Source organism: Gobius niger (genome assembly GCF_951799975.1).
Source record: "Gobius niger genome assembly, chromosome: 9".
In the NCBI taxonomy this organism is placed as follows: domain Eukaryota; kingdom Metazoa; phylum Chordata; class Actinopteri; order Gobiiformes; family Gobiidae; genus Gobius; species Gobius niger.
In genome coordinates, this window is record NC_136860.1 from 16,454,214 (window position 1) to 16,481,669 (window position 27,456).

The window sequence follows — 27,456 nt, forward strand, 5'->3', positions numbered from 1 at the left end:
TGAAGCAAAGTATGGAGATGAAAAGGGTATCTAGTAGCGCCCTCAAGCCTTTATTGTTCTCGCCGATTAGAACCGATCGGAGTCCAAGTCGTCAATTTGCAAGTCCATGTCACTGAAATAAAGTCCGAGTTCAGGTCAAGTTATTTAGTACTTAAAACCAGCATTTAAAAGCTTGTTTATAAAAGTGTCTAAGTCTGCAGAGTGTGATTATTTCCTGGCCCTTCACTTGTCAATGCCATACCTGCTCTACAGTAAGTGGCGAGCAGATCTCCTCTCCTCGGAGAATCATGGAGCGCTGGGTCAACACCTCTGACAGCTGGAAGGAGTCCAGGCCAAGCAGCTCGCTCACATTGTTAACCACTGCAACACAGACACAGTCATCCGAATGTATACTGCATGTAGAGCAGGTTAAACAAACAAGATGGCCAAGAGGCAGGCGGTTCAGGTGACCACACGACTGATGTCGGACAACAGCGCTGACATCGGTGATCCTACGCCTTTTTTGAATGGAAACCGGAGTTCAGTTGAAAGTCACGTTAGTTCAGCAGTGCGTTTGGAAAAAGAGGTCAGACACGGCAAACAAAGAAAGTAGAGCTCGTGTTACGGCCTGCGCACCACTCGGGCTTGTGTGAGCGCAATGTCAATCAGGCTTAGGCACACACTGGCTGCACAGCTCGCCAACCTCAGTAAACCAAATATCCGTTTCAGTAAATAGTGGTTTTTGGCTATAAATTCCACGAGCCGAACCCGCCAGTAACAAGCGGCTTCCAAGGCCAGTCTTACAAGGTTCGTACGAGCATAAAAGCAACAAGTAACTTACAGGTCCATGGTCATTAATCACACACCTCCATACAATATGAGACGGTAAGGTACACGCAATGAAAATAACACTGGAATGCAGCAAATAATCACATGTCTGCAACCCACATGAGCATAAGGTTTTATAGAAGTTAACTTTTCTATCCAGCTAATCAATAAAAATGTAGGTTATGTCCCAAATCCTTGGAAATGACTTGTACATATATTGCAGTATACACAAACTCAGCAATGCAGTTCCCTTTATGCTCTTAACCCTTACCTGAACTGAGCAAATTTTCTCCAGTTTGGCTTTGCCCTAAAAAAAAGCATCTATGTGGCTGATTATTACAGTTTTTAGCACGTGCAGAGCCTCCACAGCCAGTATCTAAGCTGCTCTGGGTGCTCGATGCAGTAAACCTGTTACAGCAGCAAACGAAAACAGGGATGAAAACGCCACAAAAGAGTAACAGAAAAGTGACAAAAATTAAATAAAAAGTCAAAAAAGTGACAGCAACGTATGGAAAAATATCCGTTTAGATGGGTTTTTTAGGTCTTAGCTTTCAAATGACGCATTACACTGAGCTATAGGCTGTAACCTTTTAGATGTGGGCAAAGCCGATCTGGAGAAAATGCCCTGGGTCAAGGCTGGGGTTAAGAGCTTAAATAACAAAACATCTCTTCTATATAACCTATGTTAACCAACTTAGAAGAATGAAAATGATATTGTGCATAAACTGATTTCTTGATCGAGTCACTGCTGCTCATGTACCTGCATTGGTGGTGATTTGAGCACCTCCAGCTGTCATGAACTCAATGTTTCCCATTTGAAGAACAGCCGAGAGCAGCTTGAACACATCCCTGATCTCTTCTTCTGTGAACTCCATCACTTTGAGGGCTTCCTGTAACGCAACACAGTCCAGAGGATGTAAACACATGCAGATTAATAGGCTGTATTAGCATGTTCTTCTCATTGCAGTTTCCAAGAGGTCAATGCAGGGTTTTGGCGCCCTCTAGTGGTCTAATGGAGTGCGTGCATCGACACAGAACCCTTACCATGACGCTGTCGAAGAGCTGTTTGTCATCCAGACTATTGTCCTGCACGCAGCCCGACTGACTCAAGTAGTGATAGGCTTCAGCAACCTCTGAAAGGAGGTACATATCTGCACATACCAATACATAAAAGTGAAAAAAAAGTACTTAAAGGACTGAAGCAATAAAAGGATTTGTACCTCTGTGGTCCTTGTCTGCACCTGCTAAAAGTGCATAGAAGATGTGGTAGTTTCTTTCCCCAGGATTCTGCCGCACTACTCGGTTCTAAAAAGACAAAGAAACTTTATCAATGAATGTGACAGCATTTTTCATCTATTCCTATGAAATACAATCGTTCACACGTCATTTTGGTTGATCTTTTACTCAGCATTTGTTACCTTTTCCAGTAAATCTGATATTTAGAGTCAAGGCAAAATCAATACATCACAGTGTACTGTATATAAATACTTCGTCATGATGTCATAACGTGGACTGATGAAGGATACAGTCGATGATGCAGCCGCCCTGGATGTTTCCACTCTGGGAGAAGTTCAGCTGGATGAACTTCCCGAAGCGACTGGAGTTATTGTTGTAAACAGTCTTTGCATTGCCAAAGGCCTCCATGATGGGACTGAAATGACAAAGCACATTTATGCATGGGGCCCGTTTGGATACTATATACCATATACTTTTAGGTTTAGGCCTTTACCTGCTCTGGACCAGGGCTTGCTCCACTCGTGTGGTGCTTTCTGACGGTGGTGTCCCAAGAGAATTCTGACTCATCACAGAGAGAAACTTCAGCAGCAGTTTGGTGCTTTCTGTCTTTCCTGCACCACTCTCACCACTAAAACAAAACACGCAAGAATCATTCAAATTGAGGAACACCTTGAAGAACACCTGTATTTTCTAATCTGGATCCCTTTGATTAACTAAGTAAAATTTTCATTTTTCCCCCCAACTTTATAGATTTAACTTTTTTTTTTAACATAACCCGACATTTATTTGAACTAAAATGCATGTTCACCCCACCCACCCTCCTCACGAACCAAAGGCCAAACAAACACACACATACATGTATGCACACACACTTTATTGAAGTAATAATACTTAACTTCATTTGATTTAAGGGGGGAAAATAAACAAAGAACATAAAAAAAACCAAATCCCCGACTACTTCATCCAAGGTAATCATGGATGAAGTAGTCGAGGTTTTTTACCTCCGCGTTCTCGTCAGTTTATATTTAGTTCATTTTGTGAATTGGACTACATCTGTTGTTACGTCCGCTAATTGCTGATTGGTTTATTTCACTGACAATCTGTGCACGTTAGGCCCGCCCCTTCAAACTGCTCCAATTGCTCCGTTACCAGACGAACTTCCCTGCATGGAATGGACAGGGAATAGTATGGCAGAGCAAGGCAAATAACAAGTGCCCTAAAAGTAATGTATAATAATAATCAAAAAATCAATACCTAAGGGGATTGTCAGCAGAGATCATACATACTTTTTAAATATTCTGTTTACAGTTGCATGGAAATTTATAACTATTAGGTGGCTTAAACCAGACCCACCGACTTGCAATATATGGATTCAGAAAGTATGGAGTATTATATCAAATGTAACTAATAACATATTCATTGAGGTTACAAAAGCCTATTTTTGTTGAACGCTGGAAACCCTTTCTGTTTCTGCTGATACAATAAGAAGTGATTTCGGTTCTTATACAACTTACTTTACCTCACGCGGACAATGAGTTTTTTTCTTGCATGCTAACACCCTGCTTTTCTTTGAGACTTAATGTTAATGTATCTTGTTGAGTTTCTTTGCTTGAAAAACAAAATAAAAATTAAGTACTAAAAAAAAAAGGACATTCAAAGAGTCCATATCGCAGAAAAGGATCCCCCATGTGTCACGTGTAAATGCTTTAAGCAGACCCAAAAAATGGAATTTGGAACAATCGCTCACACAATGGGAAATTTTGATAGCCTAGCATTAGTGTAATGGACGCTGAGGAAAACTTTGCATTGAATGAGTCGGTGTTGAGCGAAAAAAGATGATGCATGAGATGAAGCAGAAGTCCACAGTTAATTTAACATTAAGGCTCTGCTCCCGTGCATTCTTCATGGCTGTGAGGGAGATTGAGGAGGCTAAATAGATCTGTACAAAACTGAAATGCATCCCTTAGCAACAGAGTCAAGTAAAATGTTCTTAAAATAAATATATGCCCTTGATTTGAGTAGGAAGCGCCTCGCATTTATCTTTTCTGCATGTTTCATTGTAAACAATTTTAATTAACCCACCTGAACCAAGCACATATTATTATTTTTATTATTTCAACTTAGCAAATAGCAGTACAGTACATAGGAATCCTTTGTCTCCTGACCTGATGAGGACACACTGGCTGTCATGCCTCTTCCACAGACAGCGGTAGCACTCGTTGGCCACGGCGAAGATGTGAGGAGGCAGCTCCCCCATCTGGTGTTTGCTGTACGAGTCAACGGAGGCGCTGTCGTACAGGCCGCGGATCTGCTTGTAGGGATTCACTGCAGCCAGGATGGAGCCGATGTTGGTCTGACAAAAAAAATGAGGAACAGCGCACAGAGGTAAATAAGGACACAGAAAGCATGAAACCATAAGCTGATTATATTAAATATGATAAAGATCATAGCTCTAAAACTTGTAATGCTGCTTTTGGGATGTGATCAAAAGTCGTTAATTCTCTTAAAACCCTGTGGAGGAGTGAATGACCTAGTTTGAGCTAAGTCGACTAATATTTTAGGCTACTGTAAGTGCTCGTGCCTGAGCTAAGTGTGTTTTGGGGTCATTGTGCTGTGTTACAACATGCCATTGAAGATATAGACTCCATCAGCCTATAGCTTCAATGGTCATGGGGGTCATTTCTCAAACATGGGTTAGAAGTTGTTCAAGGAGACACATTCTTTATCTGGACACACATGATTTTAGTGTATACCAATACTGGTATTGGATTGTATGCCAATTCCTCTGATTTATTGGCAAATACCAAACATTTCACCAATCCGATACCACAAGTTTTTTTCCCCAGGACCCACAGATGCAAGCCGTAACAGTTTTGCTGCATCGAGCACCCAGAGCAGCCTAGATACTGGTGGGGAGGCTTTGCACATGCAAAAAACTGTAAAAAACAGCTACAGAGAAAATGATTCTGTTACAACGTTGATGCCTTCACTGAGTCATAAGACTGGAAGAAGAAATTTGGTACAACAAGCATAGTGGCTGTAAAGTTTGTTGTTTGCATATGATCCCAGTGTTGCTGGGCTGAGGATCTTTTCACGGACCATACTATTGTGTTTATTCTCACATTTGGGATCGGACCGGTGCTCAGTATCGGCAGCACCCTTCGGTAAAGTATTGATAATCAGATCGGGATGGAAATAAAATGGTACGATCTAATTTGCTTAGTCTAGTGGTAGTCAGTCCAAATAACAGTACATCTCTACACACATCGTAGACCCTCAGACGTCTAGTACACTACAGTTTTGTTTAGTTCTTCTTCGGGACAGTAACACAGTCTCACATAGATGTGGTCTTTCTGGTAGCGTAGGTAGAGGTTGTGCATGATGGCAGCCTCGTGCAGCTCCGACAGTGTGGACATGTCCTCCACTCCATGGACGCTGCTGGGGTGCATGGCGTACACCGTCTCCCGGCTCAGCTCCGCCCTCTGGAGGTAGACCACCTGCAACAATCGTACCTAGAAGTCAGCTTCAGGGGAATACAGGTAACAGACACTACACATGAGTCAGTGTGACATGAATGAGTAATTTCAGCCTTTTTTGTTTAGCTTGTGCATGTCTAAACCACCTCAGTCGGGCCTCTCTCACGTTATCAAGTTATCTCCAACATGAGCTGTCCTTTTGATCTGCTCACTCCTGATCTTAAGTCAAAAGGCACCAAATAAATCTTTCTAACCAACTCTGACGTCACACTGACTCACGCATTACGAGAATGTAGTAAGTCCTTGTCTGTTTCCATTGCTTTCGGCACAAACGTATACAAAGAGGGCGAGTTTACTCAGATCTAATCTCAGTGTACGCACAGCGACGGCCCGGGTATTTAAGGTGAATCACTGAGGCATGCTTGACCTCGCAGGCTTAAAGTGAACCTAACAGGGGAAAATGATCAATCTTAACGTATGGAACTTTGCTGTGGGCGACGTCAAAACAAAAACAAACAACTAAATAGAAATGTACTCCGAGTGGTGATGTAAGTGGGGTCGACTTCAGTGGTGTTTGCTGGGAACCGTTCCCTGATCGATGCTGATGGACAGGGCCCGAGGCTGTGGTGTCCCAGTGCATTACTTCTGCTCCTCTGGCATGTTCAATAGTGCCACATCTGGGAATCCACAACTGCTGACTCAGACGGGGCAGGCCTACGGTTTCGTTTTACCCAACGTATTACTTTGTAGGGTTTTATAGGTTTTATATGAGAGACGACCCCCAAAAGTGTATTTTCCACTAATGACTTCAGCATGATCTGATCCCTCCGATAATGGGTGTGTGCTGAGACAATAGCCCAGAAACAGTGTGGTCATCCGCAATTCTTCTAACTGGTCTGTGCAAAGAAGAGAGCCTCGGGGGGAGAAGATACAGTACAGTGATGTCATAGATGGAGCAGAAGGTCCCAGATTTACAACCAGCTGTCCCAACATCATCATCTAGACCTCCACCCTTTCTCCTTCTCACATCAGCCACGATCCAGCAATGAGGAACAACTTATGTGAGCCAAACAAAAAGCTTTCAGTGGTACTTTTAGTCCATTCTCTTTTATCGTGTACTGTTAATGACAATGCTAGATTCCTCTGAGGGGTTATGGCTGTCAGTGTTGGGCAAGTTATTTAAAAACTGTAATACGATATTCTATATTAGTTGTAACAGCTCTAAAAATTTGTATTACATATTACTGTTTCAAAAATGTAGCGGAGTTACACTACTTTCAGTTACTTTTGAGCTACTTTTGGCAAAATATAAACTGAATATAGTAATAATGCCATTTCCTTTTCCTTCTCTATCCCCCATTCTCTTGTGTTTTGTTTTGAGGACATTAAAGGGGGGGTATTATGCAAAATCGACTTTTTCAAGCTTTACATCATGTTATTATGTCATTCCCTCATTAAAAACATGCCTGAAGTGTTGCCTTGGCACATTCACATACTTTTGAGTAATTTGTAAAAACTCTGATACGCCCCCACCCCTAGGAACGCCCCCACCTCCTGGAGACGCCTCCAAGCTTTCGTCACCAGCCGAGTAACCAACCACTGCTCCTCAGCAGAACCCCCTCCCCACTGATGCCACAGACAGCGTGTGGAGGGGGCGTGTCGGAAAGGGTCAGAGGTTCTTAAAGAGACAGAGGCCTATTTCAAGACATTCACTACAGCCATTTTGAGAGAGCAATTTTATACAAGGCAGTTATTCTAATTTACTGCATTTACAGACCAACAGAAGGTTTCATCATCATTGTACTGTGCTATAGACTGGTCAGGTGCTATGTGATTGAAAAAAGCATAATACCCCCTCTTTAACTACACGTAACTGCAGATCTTATACCCCAGTGTCCAACTTGATTCGGTGCTGCTTTTTATTCAGGGGGAGTTTGGCATTTTATCACTCATACATTTAAATGCTCTTGTATCTCGAGTTACTTGAAATGTATTGAAAAATATATTCACGTATTTTGTGTAAGCAATATGTTATATACCATAGTTACTGAAAAAAGTAATATATTTCACTGATGGCTGTGGCACATTTTATTTCCGACTGCACATAATCTCAATAGAAGAGATTTCAGACCCCAGCATTTAAAAAATAGATCCACAGCCCACATTATCATTTTCATGTTTGTGGTTGAATAAAATGTATCGTAATAAGTTGTAGTGGCTTCACATTTATACTTCAGAAATTGCTGCTTTTACAATTTACTCCTCTACTCTGTTAGTAGGTATTGGTAGCTTTATTATTTAAATGAAAGACTATTTCCTGTAATAAAGTTATAAGCTGTGAGTAAAATCAGTAGCTTTTGTAACCTATTCATAGACTGCATTGTCAAAAGACGCACCTTTTCTTATACATCAACATATTACTTTCGATACACCTTCACTCCTTTCCCATACTAAGACCCATTTCCCTCGAGTATAAAACCACAGCCAACCATCTTAAGAATGTGGGTTTATTAATCGCCATAATGAGATAGACTTGATGATCCTTTTTAATGGAGATCGACCGTGTTTCTGTGGCCTTCTGGTCTTACCACCACAACCTCATTATGTCCCCACAAAACACACAGTTTCATCTTGTGTGTGTCCCATTGTAGCTTTAAATCCACATGATCTTTCTTCTTATCTTTTTGGGATCACTTTTCCTTTGAATGTCGCTCTTTGTGCCAGAGGGAGAGGCTGTTTTTTTTACTTTGAAGTCCAAAGTTGAAAATCACAACTTTACATTCCTCTTTCTTTCTTTTTTCTTACAGTTGGTCAAAGGCACTCAACTTTCTGCCAGTGATTATTGGCTTTACGAATCGTTTTCCCTACAACCTGCTGGCTTCATTGGCCTTAAAGAGATCTAAGTTGGAACATGAAAGCAGATACAGCCTCGACGCTAACTCTAATCTTTAATGTGTCCATTTTAATCCCACGAAGTGCTCTTGAGCCGAGACGTTTTCCTGCTGCAATTGAAAACACCAACGGAAGCCAGACAAACAATGATGTAATGCAGTGAACACCGAACAGACACATTGATTTTCACCAAAGGAGCAAGACGAGAGAATAGTACTTTAATGTTTTGCCATTATTGTAAATATTATATGTGAACTTTGATGTTATTACTCCCGATGTTAAGTTATGTATCCTAACTACAAATCTCAAGTGATTTTTTTTAGACTGTAGGAACTTGTGACCCCCACTTGCTACAAACATACCACTTCTTACTTCTGATTTTAACCTAAACATGACAGTGACGTTTTAATTCTACCTCACAAAACGACACGCTGCCTATTTGGATGATTGCGGGCCTGCTGTCTCCCTTTTGTTTCCCCTCCCAGTGAAGCCACACCCGAGCGGCCCGTGCTGCTTTTGTTTAGCCAACAGCCCTGAATATTCACAGCGGGGCGGGGTCAGGCCGACTTTTCCCCAAAGGATACATTATTACAGAGACACATGGCCCTGAAGCGTGGCACGTGTGCACACAAACACCTTCCTGTTCCTCTCCTCTCACTCTGACTGTCACTCTGTCTCGCGGCGTCCATCTGCCAGAGAAACCCACCCACACCCCAGAGATGACCGGGGGCGTGCAAGGCCTAGGGTACAGGACAGTGATGCTAATAAATTGTGTTTTTATTGTTTTATGAAAGCGGCATCTTAAGCGGGACATATACAAACGGCATCGTAGGGAACGCCCACAAATGGCCACAGTTGAGAGGGGGAAACTAAACTAACTCTTTCTCCTTATTACTCCACCGACACTTTAATAAATGCTGAATTATGGATGTATTTTTAACAAATATAAAGATACAGAGGCATGGAGAGGAGCAAAGGGGTTCAACGGCCCGTAAATATATAAATAAGGGCGAATGCTAACCATTTGGTTTGTGTAGTTTAATTGAGCAATTAACATTTTCTCTTTCTCCATAGTTTCACAATCATACAGATAATGGAAGCTCAAAGGGAGTCAACTGAAGCAAAAGCTTATAAGTGCCGACCCCTTGTTCATTTACATTACATTTGCAATTCATGATGCTACAGTTATACATTTCTTTTACATTTACATTAAATAAACAAAGTACAATCCTTTCTGAGTATTCTATACTAGTTTCAATCATAAATACGAACGTTAGCTTCATGCTACAAGCTAATGGCTAAATCCAAGTACCTTCTTTTTTCATTATGACCCAATTTTGACTTGAATGCATCTGTGTGTCTTAGCAAAAATATAGATTTCCAAAACAAACCTAATTCCTCCTCACTAGGCCACGCCCCCTAGTCTGGCACGTTGTCGTCTGTATCTATATGTATGTACTGTATATGTATATATGTATGTATCTATTATGGCCCTCGGCGTTGATTATCAACATATTATACTTTGAAATAATGTCATAAGAAATTTAAGAGTGAGAGACTGAGTTAGTCCAGATTTCCAATTGGCCTACAGCGCCCACTGCAGGCAGCAGGAGGAATTAATTACATGTGATAAAACAGAGACTAAAAGCATGCAACAAAACAATGGCAACAAATTTCAGCGGGACATGTCAGCATTTTTTCCTTCTGTTGTTTTAAGAAACAAATTTTCTTCCTGCATGTGTTTTCCGTCTGTTTGAAATGAACATTGTGCATACAAGGCTTCGAATATTTCTTCCACAGTCGCTTGAATTATTTATTGTTTGGTGAGAAAGCTTTGATAAATATGTTGCTGATGGAGATGTGTATTGTCCAGTAAAGCAGACATGACATCACCAGAAAGAAACTGTCTATTCTTCCGGCTTTTCTTCCCACGTGCGTCTCTCTTGGGAATAAAAACATACTGTTAATCCAGCTGGTGCCATCTGGCCCGAACCCACAGCTGCACAAAAAACATACAACGCGCACTGGTCATCTGTATTTCTGAGGTTAACCGTAGACGGGACAGAGATGAATACTCTTCAGAAGGTTAACATGAAGTCTGGTCGGGCTATTATAGTAGATGCATTGTGGGTAAAACACTTTCCTCACGGGCACCTTCAGAACAAAGCACTTAGTCTCGTAAAACCGCAGTGTATAGTGGAATGGAAGTTTAGAGCTATTCACATGACACAAGTCGCCTAAAGCATGGTGCATTTGCCAAACCTCCTTTGATGAGTAACACGGGGCATTTAAAACAGGTAAAGACGCAGATGTGTTAAAAATGCACCCGTGGGTTAGTCTGGGACATGCCAGACTTGATACAATCCGAAGGTGACAAACACTTTCCACAGTAATCTTACATGGGACTTATTTAAGACAAACAGAAGTCAGATCACATCTCAGAGCCACATGGTCGGGCCTAATGATGAAATTCGTCTTGCACATTTGTAGCACACAAGCACATCTTTTCCTGTCATAAAATACAACGCTGCCATACAGTCATGCAGACCACATGTTAGGCTTAGCCCCTGAAGTCATCGCAAATAACCGGTAGTCTGCCCGTCACAGACCTTTGCCCCAGAGAAGTGAACTCTCTGTAGCCTGTGTTAATGTTTCCAGGTCACAGCTCGTTCCCCTCACAGCACATGGTCCAGATGAGCCAGAGATGAGCTTATATCTCAGGCAGCAGGGTCAGAGCCATTTTCTAAGAGGGTCACATTGGAGTGAAACATGCCTTTGGGGTCTCCCAACATTTATGAACCCTAAATGTTATAAATGCATGGGTCAATACAATTCAATTTTTATTGACAACAAAATGTACAGTCGTCATCAAATGACAATGGACCAGTGAAAACTTGTGTGAAATGCAGTAAATCTTTAGCCACAAAGTCACTTAAATTAACCCAATTCCATGGATTGGTTTGTGCAGTAATTTATGTTGTTAAAAAATATATATATTTTGCTTGACATTAAAGGAGCTTTTGAATGGAAAAAAACTCTACTAATTTCACAGAAAGAAAATCAACCAAAATAGCAAAAGCCATCCAAACTAACACAGTGTCCAGTAGCTAGAGAAGTTTATCATGTGGATCATCATTTACAGTAGTTGAGTAACTTTCTGTATTACAGCATAATCAGTATAATACTAATAAAATAATAAATCAATGAGTTTGAAGAGCCATAAATTCTTTTCATGTGTTCAAAACAGTGCTTTTGGTTTGGCCCAGAGCAGCAGCACCAAGACAGTGTCAGCTGGTTCACAAACATATTTAGTTTTCAGTTTTCTGATCGTCTGTCCTCACCTCATACACACACATACACAGGCCCATGTACACAGAGGATTTCCTCCCGACACAAAGACCAGCATCACATCACAGATAAGCTCCGCCCACTAACTGGTCATGAGAAGCCCGTCCCTGTCATTCTTTACTTATTTCAAAAAGTGTTGATGTCAAGATACACTACGGTAATACCCTGTGCATATATGTCATGCTGTACCTGTCTTCATAGCACACTACGAACCTAAGGCAGTTTAAGGTGATCATTGGCGACATGTACAATTCAGTATTCAGTGTACTTACCTTCCCGTAGTCAGTGGTGAGGACCAGAGATGAATCATCACAGGAGCTGACCGTGGAGGGGAGCAGCTGCTCTTTGTGCCGGAGCCAGACACGGGCCCCCTGCAAAACAAAGGCCCCACAACACCATTAGCATCTGGACAAAAATACAGTACGCTTCAAAGACTGGACATTAGCATCTGAAAGACCGGTTTAGCCCAAGTCCTTATGTCATTATTTTTTTATTTAAGGAAAACTCATCAAACATCATGAAATATATGCCGAAGTAGCTCATACCTGTGGCAAATACTCGCAGGCAGTGTTACCTAGCATTCGATGAGAGGCCAGATTACACAGCTCTAGCTCTCGCTCTCCTCTATAACAGGTTTCTCAGTTCAATTTGCCTTCTGTCATTTTTTCCTTTACCCGGTGCTTAAAATCACACACTATATTTGCTGCGCTGTCACCGCACCGAACTGGCAAGGTCATCCTCTTATTAAAGTGCCGGGAAAACTTGCACACCAAGCCTGAGTTTTAAGGGTGTGTCCCTCCCAAACTACCAATCAGCACACACCTCATTAAACAGCCTCAGCAAGTGCAGCCTTTAATCGAGCGATTCATTTTGTCTCATTTCAAGCGAATAGAAGCGCATGTCATATTAGGGAATAAAGCTTACAGCAATTTCAGTGGCACTACTTGACAATGTGAGTGGAGCATGTTGTGGCATCCATGACTATGACTGCATTCCCAGACATGTTTGTATCAGCTCAATAACACAGAGGCAATAACAGGAATCTCAGGCTGATTGCTCAGACCCACTGTCATTTCCTCACAGTGGAGGAAAGTACATTTATAGTCACGGCACTCAATGGACACTTGGACGTTTGTTGTGATTCCAAGGGACTGAGCACTTAATGTTTAATGAAAGCTAAACCGCAAATGTGGCGTCTGGAAGAGCATGGGCTTTTTCGAAGGTCAGAAAGTGACCGCATGGCAGCAGTTCGACAAGGCATTTGGGCAGAGGGCTAAAAGGAATTAAAAACGGGTATTATATGGCTACCGTATTTTCCAGACTATAAGTCGCTCTGGAGTGTAAATCGCACCTACAGCCAAAAATGCATGATGAAGAAGAAAAAAACATATATAAGTCGCTCCGGAGTGCCTGGGCATGGAGGCGTAACTGCACCGTTGACAAGCCTCTCCCGGCAGCACATTGAAGCACCCATCACGGCTTTATGTATTTTATAATGGATTATATATTTTGATATATAAGTCACACCTGAGTATAAGTCGCACCTCCAGCCAAACTATGAAAAAATCGTATAGTCCAGAAAATACGGTATTTAATGAGTCAATATCAATCACTGACTGCATAGAGCCAAGAAATTCATGAGCATTTTGAGTGATTATCAGCAATCGAAATCCTGTTTCATCTAATTCAATATGACAGAAAGTAGAGACAACATTAGCCTGCTTGTCGCTAAGTTATGTTAAAATGTACACCTTTCCTCTTTTTAAAAAAAATATATGAAGATTATTTACGGAGATCAAAACAGGAATAGAAAAGAAACCTCCTATCCGTTCCCTATTATGTTTGGGAGAGATTACTTTTATAATGGCAGGAAATGACTTCTTGTTGTTACACATGTAAAGTTTGACATTGTTAACAGGAAAAGAGCTATTCAAATTGTACTTTCCCTTAATAATTACATAAACAGGCATTACAGTGGACGGTTTACAAGTAAAAGTCAACTACCTGCCATTAATCAGGAGGCGGACACACAGAGGGAGGGACGTGAGCAACCAACAAAGCATAAAACCAAGAGATCAATATGCATGGATTCCACCAGGAAACCTTATACAAGGTCACCACTTTCAGACATCAATCCTCATTAACTATTAACACCGCCGTCCACGTGTGCGCTCTCATCTGTGGAGTACAACTGAGGTCTACGTAATATGTTTGCAGGGGTGGGCAGTATGGTACAAAATTTGTCCAAATCTAATTTTTCTGAAAGCTATTCCATTTATTTTTTATATTTTGGGCCTTTTCCGATAAAGTTTTGCAAATCTACTTCCTTTCACTTCGTTACAAAGCCAAAAGCAGTAGACGAAACAATCCTTCATCAATTCACAAATACACTGCATTGAAAACAGCTGTCCTCGGCCGCTCTGTGTAGTCTAGCCCTTTTATGCACTAAATGGTCACTCAGCACAGCCAGCCACTTCACTCATCAGGCTTTTTCCTGGGGTCTAATGGTCCGCAGCTAAATGTAGCGCTGGGTCCACAGGGGGCTAGAGTGGGATAAAGGGGGCTGCTGAAATGAAGCTCAGGCAGGGGTGGGAGAGGAAGGGTGCAGCCACCTGATACGTCCCGCCTCCTATTGTCTGGAGCATAAACACTAACATCGGGACACCAGCGATTTACAGAGGGACTGTTTAGCTTACTTGAGAAGCTAAAACAATTCTATATAATCCCATAAGCGGGTTTTCTCTCGGCCCAAAAAAAGGAACACAGGAGAAGAATGTGAAAATTAAAAGGCCGTGTAAACACAAAATTTGGAGAACAAACAGAATATGGAAGTGTGTCCCTAAGACGGTAAACTGGGATTTTTGCTTTTGTAGGCCTGGGATGCTGTACTGAAGAAGTGCAGATAGGGCTGTCATCCTACCTCACCTATTAGAAAAACAGCAATAAAACATGTTTAAATCAGCTGACAAAACACATCAAAGCAACATGACGTGACCACAATGAGGAAGACTGCAGGAAGTGAGTTGGCTACTGTCGAATGAAAACACAAGATCAAAAGAATCTTGAAAAATATTTTAACCATAACAATGAACTATATTGGACTAAATGAACGGTATTTTTATATCCTAATGTCACCAAGAGGAAGCTAACAGGCTGGTGGCCAAAGCTAACTGCGGGCTAGCGCAACTTAAACAGTATTTACAGCCAAGTTAAAAAATGATGTCCATTGTGTAATTGGATGTACAATATCCCTCTCTCCCTTTGTCTTTTCTGTCAGTGTAGTATTACGCACAATTAATGAGTAAAAACGCAACATGCTACGACACCTGCAGTGGCGCTTATGGCCTCTAGGGGCATGAGTTACTTAGTACTGCTTTAAGAGTTTTTCAACTGTTAGCAATTATTTGTAGTTACAAATATTTATAAAAATGTATGCTTTTTCCCTGTGAGTAACAACTGATTGTAACTTGTTTTATTTTGTATGTAAATTTAATTAATGGCAGTGTCCGACGGATACAAACTCTCTTTGCTCTTTTGCCTTCTCCTTATGATAAATCGTAAAAAGACCCAGTGACCTTGGGTTCACACCACCTTTTATCTTTGAACAAATCAATATGTTTTATTTTAATTTCATGCACTTGGTGAAAAATAAAACAATGATCAGTCATGTCATTATACAACGCTAAAAAAACCTAGCCTAAATATTTTACCGTAACCTCAATTTTATCCCAATTTTTATCCCTTCCCATTCCTGGCCCTAACTGTAACCAGAAATATATATATACTTGAAATATATATATATATATGCTTGAAATATAAATACTAGAAAATCGCCAGTGAACAAACTGGGATCCATTTCAAGTGGATCTTCATCCCCATTTAACTTGAGTTTGTCCATCCAGTCTTTCTCTGTACAACTTGTCAACTGTGTGAGACGTTTTAGTGTCCAATGTCGAGGGTCGAGAAACTACAAAATTGATATCATATACAATACTCGTATGAGTATTGAAGAGCAGGTAAAAGCCAAACCAGCACGTACCAGTCTGCCTCTGGCACGGTTTACCCAGTAGATCTGCTAAGAAACAAAAGCTGCCTCACGTGAAGGGAAGCCTCTGAGGTCAGCCGCAAGATTAATAGGGTTTGCGGCATAGATTTTAAGAAGATCAGTTACTGTTACGTAACCGGGAATCACACACAGATTAATTTAGCAGAATAGTGCTGCCCGGCTCTCTCTTGCACTGGTTGACGATTGTGGCGAAACACAGACTGGTAGATTAACCACCAGTGTAAATGAACAGAGAGTTACGTCATCGAAAGCATTGACACAATATCAGAGAGAGTTGCAGCAAATCGATACAATAAGATGATTGCAATGTTGATACTGCACTCTTTCTGCAACTTTCTGTTGACTGAAGCCTTCGCAGATTAGGACAGCGTGAGATTACTACAGTATTTGAAAAACAGAATGAGTCAACAAAAGTAAACAAACAAAACGAGTCAGAGAGCCGTGACCTCCACCAGGGCATTGTATCTCCCACGCAACCATGAAGGAAGCTGACACAATTTTAGTTTCATTGGATGTGATTTTCAAATACTGTTTTGAAAAGACAAACTGGAAAAGGGTCCCTGTCCCACCACTTGAGAACCAACGATTTAGACCGTTCTGAAATACATGGATCTGTCTTGGATTAGTCAAGCAGTTCATATTTCAGTCCGCTTTCAAATACTAGTGCGCTTGAAACTGTTTCAAATATGCAGTGTGGATACAATATTGCTTTAAAACACACACACACATTAGACTAGGACACCTCAACCTATCCACAAGAATACATAATGGTCATCAACTATATTGCAAGTAATAATAAAAACAATTGTGCTATGACAAAAGAGACCTGGAAAAGTCAGAAAGCCCTTTTTTTTTTTTAGATTGACGGCTGATGGAGGGAAGAATTGTTTCAGCAACAGATGGTCCACCCCGAAACTCCACCCCCCTGTCCCCTCCGTCCACAGGAGCTTCGTCAGTACGTGTGGACAAAGGCAGGCCCGTCTGACAGAGCGCTTACAAGTTAACCAGGCGGAAATCCACCAAACAAAGAGCAGCTGGGACACAAACAGGGACGGACAACAACTCGAGATGGATGCGGACTGACAAAGGCATCAAAGTGTTAATCCTTCTTCATTTTGGTAATTTCCCGCTGAGGCTAAACAAAATTGGTTTACTTTTGTGAAGTACTGCGGTGACCATCAATCCAATAGCTACATGTGGACACTAAACAAAAGCCTTCTTAAGAACATTTCATTTGGGAGATAAAGAACAATCAGTATGATCCCAGAAAGTGTTTTGGCTTTTTAAAGTACTTTAGGATTCCGATACCTTAACTGTGCTATTTGAAGACATTATTAAATGCAGAACATCTTAAAATGCAGGGGAAAGCGTTTGACCATTGACATGACGACAGCATGTTTGGTGAAACTGAATGGGTTACTCAATGTGACATATATCAGAATGTGGGCTGTTGTTTTCATTGAAGAAGAGGGACATGGACTGACTAGCCAAGATTACTGAAACATGCGGCCGTGAGAAGGATATAACATTATAACATGGCTCAGATGTTTTATGATATAGGCTCTTTATAAGTCCTTGAGCCACAGAAAAGTATAGGTATTGTACCAAAAGGCATCAATCTCATTTCATCAAGAGGCGAAGCATAGCTGTCAAGCATGTCAAACTTGTCTAAACCAATCACCATACGAAAAGAGTCAGTTTCCGTTGAGTGGCGTTGATATCCATACTACCTTAAAATTGTTATCCCCTACTTCTACAATGTCTTACAGTGCCATAAAGAGAACGTGCCTGATGACATTTCCAAGTCACTCCACACTGCAAGTCACTGAGTGCGTGTGCTGTTGAAGTTACAGGACTGCCTAACAATGGTAATATGAATCTCCACAACAGGCCGCACGCCGACATCCCATCATGCTCTTTGACATGGAAACCACTCCGGACAAATGATGCGGTCCCCGTGTCGGAGTCTTCAGTTACTGCTGCTTGTCTAATGCCACCGGGCTCGGAGATTCACTCGTGAACGAACAGGCCTTTAATTTTTCAGGGCATCCACTGTACAAGGTGCCATTGGTCTTTGTCCGCGTGGCAGGGGTACGGGGTAGTATCGAGTGATCGCATCAAAGGGGACAAAAGAAAGCTAATTAGCTCGGCCTAGCTCCAACAACTAGCTCCGAACAAGGCTATTTTCTTGGATCAGAGGGACTTTATGAAGCGGTGAGTGAACGGGTGCCCAGTCGACCGCAGAGGCAGGCAAATAATGGCACGGTTGGTCAAAGATTCTGGATTGCTGACAAAATGGAAGAGGATAAATCGAGTTGGAATCCAGCAAAGAATCCAAGGAAACTCTAGCTTTACTTTCACTATCCACTTTCAGATTCAGTCCTCACTTTCCTCATTTGTGTAATTGTGTGCTACCATTTCCACAACCTTTCTTCTCTTTTAGTATATCGATTCACTACTTGCCCCTGATTAACCTTCACATGCCAAGACATGCTATTATCATAAGAATTGAGGGAGGCTTAGGGTCTCGACACAAACCTTTACTGACCCTTCAATGCGGGCCAACAGCAATTTCAATAGTGTTCTCCACTCACTTTCACCCAATTTAATAAGGTCACAATGTCCCATGTGACTAATGAAGGAGTGTGATAGCCTTATGGCAAGATTATCTAAGCAAGGAGCCGCTACATGCTCAAAAACTAACAATGGATAAATTCATTAGTCTCCGAGGGTGGGGGCAGAAAGCCAAATTCGGGGATTGTGCATAAATCTCTAGTGAGAGAAAAGAGGAAAAATCTGTATATAGCTGATGAGATTAAACTAGAGGCTGGCCGTAGATGGGATGGAAATCTGGGCAGAGGTCCCTGTGGGGCTTAGGCCACAAGTTGTTAACTGGGACAAGTGCAGGATGCTTTAATTACATACAGCATTAAGTAAATAAAACATGATTGTATTGGACTTGAATGTGTGCAGATATGTTGGTGATGTGGCAAAAATTAATAGGATGATTTTTGCTATGTTGATTTTATCAGCATTTATGGCCGTTCGGTAGCATTTGATAGCCTAAACAGATATGTAAGGCTATCCGCTTTAGTGAGAGTTTGCTGTCACAGCATAAATCCACCGAGACATCTAAATGTCTTCATTTCTGTTAGCTATGTTTTATGCAGTTCCTCTGGAAGGTTTGTTGAGAAGTAATTTCTACTGTTCTTATTCTATTTAAAGTACATTACTTGATTTGTTTCATTCATTATTCAAGTTAAATACATTTAGCCCCTTAGCAATATGTTGTGTTCACCAAATTTGTGGGGAAAATGTTGGTGACTTGTGTGAAGTCTGATTATGAGCTACTGTAAAACCCAACTCATCCCTGTGAACAACCAGAATGCTAGAATCCGAATCTGCATCGTGTGAGGGATTTTTAGGAATAAATTTGGACCACAACAATCAATTTATAATAAGCTTGCTCCATTTTAGGTACAGAGCAAATAAATACCTTTGTCTGTCTGTCTTCCCTGTTGCGACAGGGACCCATGGTGCTCTGTGTTAACACAGCGCGAGTTGAGGCTTATGTAGGTGCTTGTATTTGTAATCGGGGCGGACATCACATGATTAAAGACCAGTGTCAACATCTGTGCTGGAAGACGTATGAATAAATGATGGAGGGAGCAGCTGATCAGAAAATTAGCTAATGGAGAGGGAGGAGTCCCATGGGGAGATACAGGGCTTCCCCCGGTCAGTCATTGATGGGGTGGGGGGGGGGGGGGGGGGGGTCAAGAGGGTAAAAAAAAGGGAGAAGGGTGGAGAGCCAGTTCATTAATAGTTCCTGACTCCAGACTCCGACCGCTTGAACCCCTGCAGTGGAGCCTGTAGACAGATTTAGCCCAGGACAGCCTGCAGGCACAAGCCCTGACGCTAATACTGAGGCATCACGACATGTGCCTCAAAGACTGAAAGATGTCACGCCGATTTCCATACTTAAAGACCAGCTCTGTTTAGAAAAGAGGCTAAATAGGGACAACTGTGTAACCCAAACATACCCAATCTTTGTCTCGAGCTTTCAACATCCCAATCTGTCAAACCTACCACGAACTCCGCATCAGAGCACAGTGGCGCATTCAGGGACAGAAGAGTAAGTGTGGTGACAGCATTTTTGTAATTTCCAATGCTCAACATGCATGGGATAATGGCCCCGCCTTTCCCCAAACAGTGTAGTTATCCACTGTGTTGCTAATGAGTCCATTGAAGGAAATCTGCCTGGCTTTGAGAGTACCAAGGAGGACAATAAATGCTCGCAGATGTCTGGCTCACCATCTTGTCCAGTGTCAGTCTGAGGGTGTAGATTAGGATAACCGTAAATAAAGCAATTGCTGAATGATATGGTTGCAGTGGTTTTGAGTGGATTTCTAGGAAAAACCTTAGCCATCTGTCCCTCCTCCTTCAGTGTATGGGTCATCAGCATATCTGACCCCTCTGTGCTGCAATGAGGAGCGGATTGGGGGTGACACAGAAGATATTTAAGGAATGCAACGTAGTCAGGCCTCACGGAGACAGGAGGTATGTGGTATATCTGGCCACAGTACTCTGCCTGTGGAGTTACTATCAAGATGCCTGTAAACTTGGCTTTGACCTTTGAACCTCTTAAGTAGAAGTCAGTTTTTAAAACCATTGAACAAGTCTTTGGAATTGAGAGAACAGTGGCAGATCTGAGTCAGGGGAACCATTTAGTCATGAGATGGGTCTAACAGGCTTGTGTCAAATGTCCAAGAAAACCTCTTGGTTTACTTTGTGAAACATGAATCTCCTCCTGGTCCATAATTATGGGACCACAGCTCAACTATGCCATGAACTCTAATCTAGTCTAGAATAGTGTATAGTTAGTTAAAGCACACGAGAGATGTATTGTGTACAATTAATGTTTTTTTTAAAATAAAATATGCCAAACAAACAGGCACTAATATACTCTAGCCATAAGAGCTTTGCTAAAGCTGATAGCACACAGATAATCAGTATTCAACCACAACCACATAAAGACAAGTACCTTATGACTCATTGGCTGTTTGAATTATTGTTTTCCATCTTCTTCACGACATGCAACATTCCCACATTTTGCAAATCTAAATCCACAAGATCATGGCGGCCAAATGGCACGACACCTCAGCATAATGTTTGATACAGTGTGGTTGAAAGTTCAGGACAGGTATTAGGAATAGATCCTGTGTGGATGACTAACATATTTCTGTGGGATTGTGGACGTATTAAGTTACTCTGAGGGATTATGGGTGCGAATGGGAAAGATAAACAAAAGCACAGGAGTAAAAACATGATACATTTTTGCCCTGGTTGGTGTCGGGTGTGTAACATATTTCATTACTGTAGAGAGTATCAACTGTAGCCATTAAGTAGTCTGTTTTGTTTTCAGTACTTGTTTTCTTGGTGTATGGACAGTTATTTCCACTAAACTACAATATAGTGATCTTTATATATTAGATGTTATAGCTTCTGTCTGCTGACTCAGGCTTTAAAAAAAGGAAAGCTAACATCTGGGGTGGGAGCAGTAATCACAGGTCGGCCGATATTAAAGGGCTAGACCAGAGGATTTGCGCCACAGTTCATTAGTATCTCTGTCTGTCAGGTGTAGGGCGGACGAGGTGAAGATCAGCCGACCTCTGGAGCATTAGGTTAGGCTTTCGATTCTTCTGCGTATTATCTCGGGCTTTGATGTGATTGTGGCCTGGAATTAAAAAAACAAAGATAGAGATTTTAAATCATACAGCAGGATTTTCTAATTTGTTTTACCCCTTTTATCAGATCTCACTGTAACAGAAGTGATTCACGAGATGATTTATGTGTTCGGAAGCAATGTCTCATCCCGGAACTCCCTGGTACAAGCACGAAATATTCATCGCAGGAAGGATTGGGAGCAAAGCGATGATGTCCACAGCTTTTTGAACAGCCACACTGTAGAGCAATCAAAATGAATCAATACGGCAATTTGAAAGGTTACAACCAGCAAATGGCAAAAGCTGCAATTAACTTGATTGTACACGGTGCTTTGTGAACATAATATTGCATCTCTATGGGGTCTAAAACGTACTAAGTCGGCTAGTCTAGACAATAAACATGCACTTTTATGAATTAGATTATTGCATCTGTTTGCCTAACAACATGTCGTTCAGCAGTGTCCCATTATTTAAAGCCTATGCCGTGATCAAACAACAAAGGGGGCTTTTGTGTGGAGAGAAGGTGCAACATGTCTGAGTCTGAGTCAACAGCGAGGTGTCAGCAGGAGGTTATCACGGCGAGCCATCCCCGATCCCCATGCAGGTGATAGGCAGGAGTCCGTGTTCGCATGAAGTCACCAGAAATGTAAACCCAGCTCAGCTCAGGAGATCTTTATCAATGAGTACATTCTCTGTAGCGTCATTGAAGTTATAATTCTTTTAAAATGTCCAACCTCAATACATAATAGTTAATAACTAATCATCTTTATCAGATTACTTGTGATCTGGAGGCTTTACTCCAGCTTCAACTGTCCTGTCTAACCAGCCTTTGTTAATTAAACGACTGAATCCAATGTAGCAATCAGATTATAAACAACAAGCTGGCTGCTCAATGCTAGAAGTATGAGCAACCAGGCTAGTACTTGTATTAGTCGGCTGCCAGAAATCAAATTATGTCATAAAATCACACTTAAAAAAGAGTACTTTAATACTTTATTACTTGTATCCACAAAGACAATAACAAGGTGAACATGTTTCTGACTCTTGAACCGTTTTTTTTTAACGGCACCATCAAAACCACCATTGAACTACAAAATCCACAATCCCAAAATCCAGGTTTAAAATTTGAGAATCAATCAAAAACTAAAGGCCAACATAGATTTGTTTATTCTTTTGACAACAGCAAAGAAAGTAAATAAGCACTTGTTTGTAGTGTGGTTGTGTATTCAGTTTTGAGTCTTCTAGTCCGGGCTACATGGGATACTGTGCAATCCAAATCCAGGGCATTTTAAGTCTGTACCTGCATCTTTACTCTGTCTATTAGAACACATGTGTCCCACTGTAATGTCTTGTTGGTACTGTGTCTCTTCTAATGCCAGGAATCTGTGTCATTGGTGGAGGATTATGTGCGTTGGTGGGTTGTGGTCAGACGATGCCTGCTGTTAATTAGTGCCAGCATACTGTACTCATGGCAGATTAACCCACCCCCTGGTTAGAGTCACACTGCGGTCATTCTGCTGACACATCCACCCTAACTGCAAAATAACACCTTCATTTACACATAAAACTTCACGACTCAACTCTCAAGAAGTTCATGGAAACCCCCCTGTTAGACATAATAAACAGTTCATTGAGCCAGCCGTTTAGACAATATCCCAAGGTGGTCCGCTGAGGGCTATTAAGCATTTTTGCAGCCTTCCTTCCTCATTCCGTCAACCTAAATTTACTTCCTGGCCTCCTTCCTTACTCCATCAGTGGACTGTATAGCTGGAAGTGCACAGTCTCAGATGTCGCCTCCGCTCACCAAAAGAGGCAGCTGGCGGAAATGACAACTGCGTTACAAAAGAAAGAGAAAAATAGTCCACCTTTCTCACGTTACGCTTTGACAGGGAATGCCTGAGACACATTCTGGCTTCAAACGCCCGGGCTGCAAGGGACGCTGGGCAGAACCATGTCGTGCTGGTGATGATGGTGTGAAACCTAAGCCACGTTAGACAGCGATACAATGCGTGTCCGTGGCTGGGAATTTGAAGGGTCACCGCTGGGAATGTGGGATTCCCACTGTCAAAATATATCAGGGAGGTTGGGACTGACGGTGCAATGCAAAGCTTTCTAAGTACGGAATTAGGAACTATATAGGGAGACATTGAGCTGGGGCCAACTGTTGCTGTAAAGAAATGCTAAGTTTAGAACTGGATACTGTAGATGCATTTCTGAAAGACATAATCATTTTCCTATCCCACATGTAAGCCACTTAATAATTGCTATGTATGTCTTACATCTATTCCACATTACAAAGCAAATGGAAAGTATTGCAGTGGGATCTGGCTGTGGATAGAGGCATTTTCACAAGAGATCAAGATCGCTGACTTATACGAATGTAGTACTACACAGAGGTTTTATAAGCTTCCTGACAATCACAAAAACCTTTCTAGAGACAAGTATGACGACCGTTCTCATCTATTTTGTGTTTGATAATTAGCACGTCACCTCGCACAACCATATTATTGACTCAACAAAAATCAAAAGGTGCCAATGGCTGAACTTTGAGGAACTCCTGTTATCATGTGTCATACCCGGCAGAGGATGGATTGGGTGTGGAGGGAAGGCGGCGGTGCAGAGGGTTTAACGGCGTGTGCTGTCAGCTCCCGAAAGGAAAGACCACACTGACGGACAGGATGGGATTTCAGGTTAAACCCTTGTACTATCCGCCCTCCTGTTCCTCTCACAGTCTCCGTAATTCTCTTAACTTCAACATTGACCCTGACGTGCAAGGCAAAGATGGTGGACAGTGCAACAAGTCAAACTAGACACATCAATCACACTGAAGTACTGTAGCACATAGGGCGGCGAGATTCACAATCAAACTGAAGTGACAGTTATGTATCATGGATTTAATCTTGGTATTAAAACATAAATTACAAATCTAATTGCACGCGCTATAATTACAATAAGATGTTTTGCCAGACACGTCCGACCCTAATGGAGCATTTTGAGTTTAATCCAGCCCATATTTTCAGCTCAGAATTCCAGATTAATTAAATCCACACGTAGCTGAGAAGTTGATTCGGGACCAAGCTCAAACTCTGCGTGCAGTCAAATGTGTGCTCTATAAATAAGTTCACTTTGTGCCTCTAGTTACATAGTTATTACTGCAACAAAGGTCTGCAAATTAGTTCCTCTTAAGTGTACACATTTTCAGCGCACTCAGCTGACTTGAGGGCCGTCGACCATCTGTTTGCCAAGTCACAAGAGGCATGGCTACCAGTATTGATTGCAAGGTTAATGCTATGAATAATTGATTGCAATAAATTGTCTACTGTTTATCCTGGAGGCTATTCTATCTATATATCGCCTCGTCATTGCGGTAACGTGATATTATTTGATTATGTGTCTGGTTGTATGCATGAATGATTGAGCAGCTTTTGTCATTTTAATTATGGAAAGGAAAAAAAAAAGTAATATTGCTGAGTCGGCTGATGTTAACGCTTATTGTTAATCAATTGTAATAGTAGTGTATTAGAAGCTGTTGAGTGGTACAATGTATCATGAAATCACTTCCATCTGACTGGGATTTGCACTGTTTTGCTAACACAGGATGTAAATGTTTTAGTCACTTGGGTAAATCTAAGCCTTGTTTGGTCCTGATTCAGTAGTGTACCTTTAAAAACAAAATGTAATCTGCAATGTAACATACTGCGAGTTTGTACCCATAGGTTTGGAAGCCTTACTGTACACTGTATGGGATGGACAAGGTGCCAGTCGTATCCCCCTAAGTTTAATGAATGTGAGTCAACTCACAGTGAGCGGCCATACCATGTTATGATAGGATGCGTCTGGTCTCGGCTGCAAATGACACATCTTATAAAAGAGGGCATGGGAAGGGACGTAAGGAATAGGTTCAAGATTTCTTACAGTGCATCTAAAGTTGCTCGATGTATGCAATAAATCATATGTTGCCCATGAGAGACTGCCAAGAGAGAAAGAGAGCGATACGAATAATACTCTCGTTTATGTCCATTAAGTTTTGCGATTTGAAACTAGATCAATGGCACGGGTGTTAATGCGCAATTACGCACGATGATGGTTGAGATTTGGAGTTAAAACATATAAATTAAGAGATGAATGAAGCACTTTTTGGCTAACAGAGTAGCTGCACTCATCTAGGCACAAAAACAAAACAAAGAGCATGTCGCTGAAGCGAGCAAGGAGTCGGGACATCCTACTTTTGGCGATGCTGCAGTACTACCCACAAAGTGAGCATTTTCTTTTAGATGTAGAGCTCGTGCAACTTACTTCGACAAAGAAAGTATCCATAGCGAAGCCAGGACCCGTCTTCTTTTCGTTTTGTGTGAGCGGAGTTCAGGGTACCACAGCGGCGGAGGAGAGGCAGCCGTATTCCCGAGTGATTTCCATCCGTCTTTTTGGCAAAGAAAGTTCTGATCCTCGTGAAGTTTCTGCGTAAATAAAAACAAACCTCTGTCTTTTATGAAAACTGCATTTTACAAGTCCAGGGTTATCACTTGAAAGGAGAGTTGTGCCCTGTCTTGTCCTGATGGTTCGCGGTGCAGGCTGCTACTGTCTGGCTCATTGAATGGGGAGCATACACCGGCACATTATGCAGAGGGCGGGGCGTGAAGGTCCCACAGCCCCATCATGGCATACGCCCTCTTTGTCCCGACCACAAAGACTTCAATGATTTGGCTATTAAAAAGCCTGGTCATGCTTTCCCCGAGCGTTTGTATCCCAATAATACCATCATATTTAAGGACTAAAGAATAAGGAATAAAAGCTAGGGATAAGTGCAATATTAGTTTTGACCACTGCTGGAGCCACGAAATCATGACCCTGGTTGTAAATGCTGATGTCAGTCTATGGCACAACCTATTGGGAAAAGCAAAACATAATTTTACATTCACAACATACCCTCCTGTCACAAGAAATAAAATAAAACATAGATTACACATTTTTGAAGGTAAATCATGCTAAATAAAGTTGCATATTTTGTGAATTATGTTGAATTTTTAATGCTTTTGAAATAGCCTAGTGCCTCACATACTTGCCTAATACTGCCTATGCAAGCAAAAAATAGTAGTAATTATATAGGCCTACATTTAAAGGGACTCGGGAGTTTAAAACTGTCAAAATGAAGTATTTTCCTCCCCCTGCATGTTCCAGCCATGTCCTAATGTGTAGAATGAGCCCAGACCTGTTCACCACAACTGCCTCTAAAATCCTGCACTGTCACTCAAAAAAGGTGTTACTTCGGTCTGGCACAAGCTTAATTTAGACATTGCAGTTACGCGTAAGACCTGAGGTGGCAGTAGTGAGTATAAAAATGACCAAGAATCTTGTCCATTTTCTATGTCCACTTTTTGGAATTATTTATATTGTATTAGTATAGAGAAGAACATTTGATTGCACTTTACATTATAGCACAGTAGCATTGCATTGGAATGGAAAATGGAAATGGAAACAAGGGATAACAATGGATAAAGCATTTTGCATGTCTGTTTCCAAGTTTCCTGGTGGTCTAAATGACAGTCTTCTTTCTTGGTTAGAGTTTGGGATTAGTCATATTATCATTAAATAAATTACAGTTACAGTGTCCGGTTTCCAGGTCATTACAATAATTACCATGCTATTACATTTAGGCATGCAATTCATTGTGCTGCGCAGTAAAGTGCTACCGAAATGGGAGTAGGTGCCTGGAAAAACAGTCCCATGTTGCCTAGGTTTCCATTCTAATTTCAACACTTTTTGGACAATTATTACCAAGGCCACTTCTACCAACCAGAGCTGCCAAAACCACCCTATCGCCCCAAACACTTGTTTTTACTGCTTTACAACATTGAAGTACATTTTAGTTGCCACTATGCAGTGATTGTTGGCTGCTACAACATATCTG

General features: G+C 41.5%; 1 protein-coding gene across 1 annotated transcript in view; it reads right to left on the reverse strand.

The window, feature by feature from the left end:
- Nucleotides 1–26,098, reverse strand: part of myo10l3 (myosin X, like 3) — a 61,764-nt gene extending 35,666 nt beyond the window's left edge. The window contains exons 1-11 of the mRNA XM_079562758.1: nt 25,845–26,098; nt 12,032–12,130; nt 5,382–5,540; nt 4,209–4,396; nt 2,537–2,671; nt 2,334–2,458; nt 2,226–2,239; nt 2,028–2,112; nt 1,852–1,958; nt 1,568–1,697; nt 242–360 (exon numbers count right to left, since the gene is read on the reverse strand). Of these exons, the coding sequence (XP_079418884.1) occupies nt 242–360; nt 1,568–1,697; nt 1,852–1,958; nt 2,028–2,112; nt 2,226–2,239; nt 2,334–2,458; nt 2,537–2,671; nt 4,209–4,396; nt 5,382–5,540; nt 12,032–12,130; nt 25,845–25,865 (1,182 nt within the window). The 5' untranslated portion in view covers nt 25,866–26,098. The remainder of the gene's footprint in view (nt 1–241; nt 361–1,567; nt 1,698–1,851; nt 1,959–2,027; nt 2,113–2,225; nt 2,240–2,333; nt 2,459–2,536; nt 2,672–4,208; nt 4,397–5,381; nt 5,541–12,031; nt 12,131–25,844) is intronic.
- Between the last annotated feature and the right edge of the window lie 1,358 nt (nt 26,099–27,456).